Raw genomic sequence first — 6,000 nt, forward strand, 5'->3', positions numbered from 1 at the left:
GGTAAGTGGTGTGTAAGCTTAAAAGCTAGTCTCTTTCACCAACAGATTTTGATCCAATAAAACGTTATTTCCCTCAGCCACCTTGTCTCTCTAATATCCTGGTAGCAACATGGCTACCCCAACACTGCAATAACAATTGAAGAAAGGATAGGAGCAGCCATGGTTGCTATCATTCATTCCTTGCACACCCAAAAGTCCTATTGAAATCAGTGGGATTTGCAATGTGGTATTTATTATTATGTGAAAATGAAGTGCAGCATTCAAACAAATTATTAGAGCTGATGGAAAATTTTCATACAGAACATTTTTTCCATCGGAAAATGGCGTTTCTTTGAGGTTGAAACTTTTCGAGGGAATGTGTCAATTTCAATGACATTTTGATTAGAAAAAGAATTGTGAGGAAGCATGTTAATAATGTCCAAACATTTAATTTTGACATCTGAAATGGAAGCTTTATTGGTCTGAAATGATGTTTTGCTTAAAAAATGATCATATATTACAGTTTTTTAAAGAAAGTGAAACATTTTGATTTAATCAAAATGAAATATTTTGATTGACCTGAAATGACTTTAAAAAAAAGTTCAGTTCACAGAAAATTTCAAAATTTGGAGTTTTTTGTTTTGATTTTGAAATGTTGGAATTTTCCACTGAACAGAATTTCAGGTGTCTGATCAGCTCTGCAAATTATCCGTAAAATGTCTTTTCAGAGGGGCATGGGATTTTGATGTAAATAAAACATTGTGAAATGTTTGAATGATGCCAGGGTAAATGGACCTTTTAAGAATGAACTCAATTTCAGGAGTAGCAATAAAGCTGCATCATGAAGTGCACTGTTTTTGATCAGATAACATTTATATCACCCTATAAATATTTATAACAGTCATGCAATTTTGTTTTACTGAATAGCATTATAATATGTAATAAATAAAACATAAAGATGGCAGGAGCAATAAGCATACTTTCTTGTGTTACCTATATAACTAGTTGATGGTCAAAGTCAGATATTCTGAATTATTTTTTAATGGATACTTTCTGAAGTACTTCCAGAGACAATTCTTCTTCAGGTTATACTGATGGACCCTCACTAACTTTCATGAGCTCAGCTGAGGGGGAAACTGGACCCCCAGTTTACCACAGGCAGAAAATATCAGCTGAACACAAATACCTCTTTCAATGGAAAAAGAAATTTAACCTGGGACAAATTTGTCTCTACTGGTGGATCTTGCCACCTATCACCATGAAGATCCACAAAGCATTTTGGGAAGCCGCACTTGAACAAAAGTCCAGATTTCCATAAACATTTAGGCTAGTCTCTGCTTTTTATATATGAGAACTGCTGGTTTGGCGCCGCTCCAGGTGAAGATCAGAGAGATGGGCCTGAGGGAGGTTTTCCTTTTGTGTGAAATGATTGGATTAAATATGTGTACTTTCCACTTAAATAATGGGCAGGCTATTTCCGCAGTCACACTGTCAGATATTCCCTTTTATAGGAATTTAGTCCAACAAGTATCCATTTACAAGTAAATTAAGATTTTAAAGTCAATTTATCCAAGAGTTAATTTCTCATGAACTCAGCTCTTAAACATTTCCTTTATTAGGTGAAATGTTGCCTCTTTCTGTCTGGCACTGAAGTTCTCCTTTTCAGCAGATCTCCTAGGCCGCATGGAAAAAGTGGATTGTTTTTATCTTTGCAACTCTTCATTTCTCTGTTAAAATAAATGGACTGACTATTATTAGATTTCAGAGTCACATCCACCAAACCTTCCCTGTGGTTTGTCTCACTGATTTAGATCTTTGTAGGTTGCAGTAGGTGTAACAAATCCATACTCACTGAGAACTTCATGATTCAAGCTCACCATAACCAATCCAAACTTTATGGTAACAGCAAGGATGGAGCTAAGACCCTCTTGGTTCGAAAGCATAGGCCTCTGCCACTTGAGATAAAAGTGAATCTGTGTTAGCTGTCAGCAGTATGGGGATGTCGTCATACATTTGAGTGGTTCTGGCCAAGACTGTGAGAAGTGAGTAATTATTTTGGCTACGTCTATTTTTGGGTGCTCACTTTCTGAGGCATCTAAAACAAGTCTGATTTTCAGAAAGTTCTGAAAACCCACTTTGTGAAAGTCAGGCCACTTAAGTTGTCTAAAGCTAGGTACCAAAAAATGTAGGCACCCAAAATCACTAGCCACTTTTGAAAATCTTGACCTGTGATTCCATCCAGTAAGGGGCACTGGTACACACACACCCACGCACTAGCACATTACAATCTAATCATACTAATTTCCATTTCTTTCGGCTTGTCCAGCTCTCCCTTTTTCTGGTAGATTATTTCCATCTTTTGAAAGATAATCATGTAATATTCCCAAATCCTGATAGCTTTCGAGGTGGGATAATGCCAACAGAACGGTCCATTATATACTGGGGAGAATGTGCTGGTTGTCCAGATGGGGTTTTTTTTCAATCAGAGGGTTTGAGGTACAAGAGTGGCAGAATAGGGTCAAATCCTGATCCTTCATACAAAGCCCTTGCAAACTGGCTCTGCTTGGAGTCTGGTGCATCCAGTGGACAATAACATTTCTGCAGCATTCTTGGCTTTAGAGGCATTGCACATAGAACACTTACTTCTAGTGGCTTTCATGGAGCTTTGGCTCCATTTTTCACAAAGGCAAATTCTTTTCAGCTCTCCAGACTCCTGATTTGTTTAATTGATAGGTCTGAGTTAAAGCACACTTACGTTTTTTTTTCCTGTTCTCCAGGCGGGTTCTTCAGTGATGTCTGGCCAAGGAGAGAGCACCAGCCCTGAAGGCAGCACACTCAAGTATTCAGGTCAAGAAGGGCTGTATACAGGAGTCAGCCTGACCTCCACAGCTGAAGTTACAGCATCCGTGAGACAGGATTCCTGGTGTGCCCTAGCTTTAGCATGATTCAGAGAAGATGAAGCTGGATACCTGCACTGGGCTGCAGCCTTTAGACATCCACACTTGTTTTTGTTTTGTTCTGTTTTATCAGGCAGTCTGAGCAGCAGGGAGAGTGCTGGCTAGAACATTCCTCTGATGTTGTTTTTGTACCTTAATGATAGAGGTGTTTTTTCCAAAGAGATTCTGCCTTAGCATCCAGCTCCTCATCTATGCAAGAAAAACAAGGGAAAGTGAATCTCTCCCAGGGTAAAACGGATACAGCCAAAAAGAGCACCCTAGAGCTTTTGTTAGGTTCCAGAAATACATCTTCAAGAAATCCAGCAACGCTGCCTTTTTGATTGTATGTTTATTTTCATTCTCTCACCTCTCCAAAGAATTTGATTGGTGTAGTCATCTTTTGGGAGGGAGATAAGGGAAGCATTTGATGATAAGGGATAGTGAGATAAATTTAAGAAAGCGCTAATGTGTGTATTGCTTGTGCCAATGCACACATCTTGAACTAAACCTTTGATGCCCTCTCACAGGTCAGTTCTCTTGATAGCACTGTCTGTATCCAGCATGCCTGCATTACTCTGTCATTTTTCTGCATCAGAGTTCAAGTACACCCATGGAGGAAATCACAATGTTTGGTACAAGTCTCTCAAGGTCGAGTCGGTTAATGAGATCTTTTGTTTTAAAATATTTACTCACTTTGCAAGACTGCGTTATAACTTTTAATGTACACTGTGACTGAGGTTTATGAAAGTTCATATTTTGTGACTGAACTCTATATAGTCAGTCAGAATTTGTAAACAGGGTAGCAATCAGATATTTTTCTTCCATATATAAAATAATTTTTTAAAAAAAAGAAGTGCAATTTGCGTTGCAGCAATCAGTGTTAAATCATTTGCATAAGATTTAACAACAGTTTTTATATGAATGAATGAATGTAAACATTTTAACTTAATGGTACGTAAATAATTTAAAAGAAAAAAGTTACCTAGGCATCCTTATGCTTTTTTTTTTATTGCAGCAAAAACATCCCACTTTCTGTATTTCCAGTTGTTAAAACACAATTTTCAAGAACAAACTTTCTCTCAGGAAAAACACCCTTATCCATTTGCTCATAAGTTTCGTGCAGAAAAGCAAACGCATCCCCGGTGTTTTGCCATTGAATAAGTATGTGCTGGAAAGATACAAATTGCAATGAAACGTTACTACCTAACTGATACATATGTAAATACTCCATAAGATATTGATGCATCTTTAAGATTTAGGATGCAATCTGTATAGTGTGACTGACCCATAGTTAGGTTGGTTTACATTGTTTTTTAAATGGGATGTCATTTGGAAAGTTGTTCTTTCATCAGTGCTTTACAAATAAAAGGGTATTGTTTTTTTTCTGTACAATGAGACTTCTCCTTTGTTTCACTCTGGTATGTTACAAAATATTTAGTGGTATTTAAAGTTATAGAAATGTGTATGACGCAGCTGCAGTGTTTGAAGAACACAATGATGTCTTCATATTTAGCTGTTTAATCTAACTGTCTAATCATTCTTTCTCTGTATCTTATGTATATAATATATAATTTTTCTATAGCTCCTATCACTGTATTACCCAATAGCATATAAAAACAGGGAGATATACCTGATGAAAAATGTGTAAGATTGAACACCTGCCCCCCTCCTCAAGTTTTTATTACTACTCTCTTGCTTATATCACATCTCAAGATAGTGATGACATTCTTTCCATAAGTGGCCTGATTCTCCCTTGCACACTTAAAAATCCTTGTGATGTCACCTGGAGTTTCAGGGGTATGAAGACTACAGGACTGGGCCCAAAAATTGCTGATGAAAGAAAGAGCTACTATTTCATATGACTTCCAGTAATATTAGCAGTAGTGTGGGACAGGGAAGCAGGAGCTCCTGAATGGTAGTCGTAGCTCTGGTATCAATACGCTATACAATCTTGGATAAGTCTCAGCCGCTGGCCCAGACTTTCATTTGGCCTGAATTGGCATAACTCCACCGACATCAATGAAGCTATGCTAGTTTGCACCAGCTGAAAATCTGCATCTCTGTTTTTCCATGGCACATAAAATGGGGTTAATAAAGTTTCTCTTCCTAGCTCACAGGGATGCTGTGAGGATTGATGAGTGAATTAGTTAATGTTGGTACAATGAGTTGATAGTGAAAGCACTATACAAGTTCTAAGTAAGCAGAAAGGGCTGTCTCGTAGGATTCAGGGTTGAGAAAGCAAAGGGAATTGCATATGGAGAAGAGGGTTTTTAACGTGAACTCTTTATTGGTTGAAATGCTGTCACAACGTCATAAATGGGCTATGTCTCCCTTTATTCCGTAGTGGAAAAAGCATCATTTATGAAACATTTTGATTCCCTGGAGCAACAGTTGCATGAACACATCCCTTTCTCCTTCTGAGATAGGTAGATAGAACAGAGTACCATGTAGTTTACTCTGTGTGTATGTGTGTGTCTTTAGGGTGAGACAATACAAACCAGGTTTTGTGTTAACACAATAGTGTGGTTTTATTCAGAAAAGTGACTGTGTAAAATGGCACCTCCTTATACCCTATAGCCACGCCCTGCGTATATGCCTTGTCACCCTAACCGTCTTGTGACAAAATAAATATTTACTACTTTTACCCCTGTTGGTACTGCAGAGTCAGCACAACTATGGGAATGAGAGCTGGTATTAAAAGCTATTTATTCTGGCTCGCACATCATCAACAGAATGGATAACAAACTGTGGGCCAAATTCTTCCCTCAGTTGCACCTGCACCTCTCCGTTATAGGCTAGGTGGTGGCACTGGTGTAACTAAGAGAAGAAGATGGCCAGCAGAACAATCTTTTATGTAACTGCAAACTGTTACCATGTCCCCTCTCAGTCTTTTCTCCAAACTAAACAAACCCAGTTTTTTCAATCTTTCCTTAGAGGTCACATTTTTTAAACCTTTAATCATTTTTGATGCTCTTCTCTGGACTTTCTCCAATTTGTTCACATCTTTCCTGAAATGTGACGCCCAGAACTGGACACGATACTCCAGTTGAGTCCTAATCAGTGTGGAGTAGAGCAACAGAATTAC

The 6,000-nt window shown here is 38.1% G+C and overlaps 1 protein-coding gene across 4 annotated transcripts in view; it reads left to right on the forward strand.

Annotated features, from left to right (window-relative positions):
• GATA6 (GATA binding protein 6) overlaps positions 1–4,291 on the forward strand; it is a 28,931-nt gene extending 24,640 nt beyond the window's left edge. For all 4 annotated transcript variants that reach the window (XM_050939229.1, XM_050939232.1, XM_050939233.1 and 1 more), the window contains exon 7: positions 2,757–4,291. In XM_050939229.1, the coding sequence (XP_050795186.1) occupies positions 2,757–2,924 (168 nt within the window). In that variant the 3' untranslated portion in view covers positions 2,925–4,291. The remainder of the gene's footprint in view (positions 1–2,756) is intronic.
• Positions 4,292–6,000: the final 1,709 nt, after the last annotated feature.

The sequence above is a fragment of the Gopherus flavomarginatus genome, chromosome 2 (genome assembly GCF_025201925.1).
Source record: "Gopherus flavomarginatus isolate rGopFla2 chromosome 2, rGopFla2.mat.asm, whole genome shotgun sequence".
NCBI lineage: Eukaryota > Metazoa > Chordata > Testudines > Testudinidae > Gopherus > Gopherus flavomarginatus.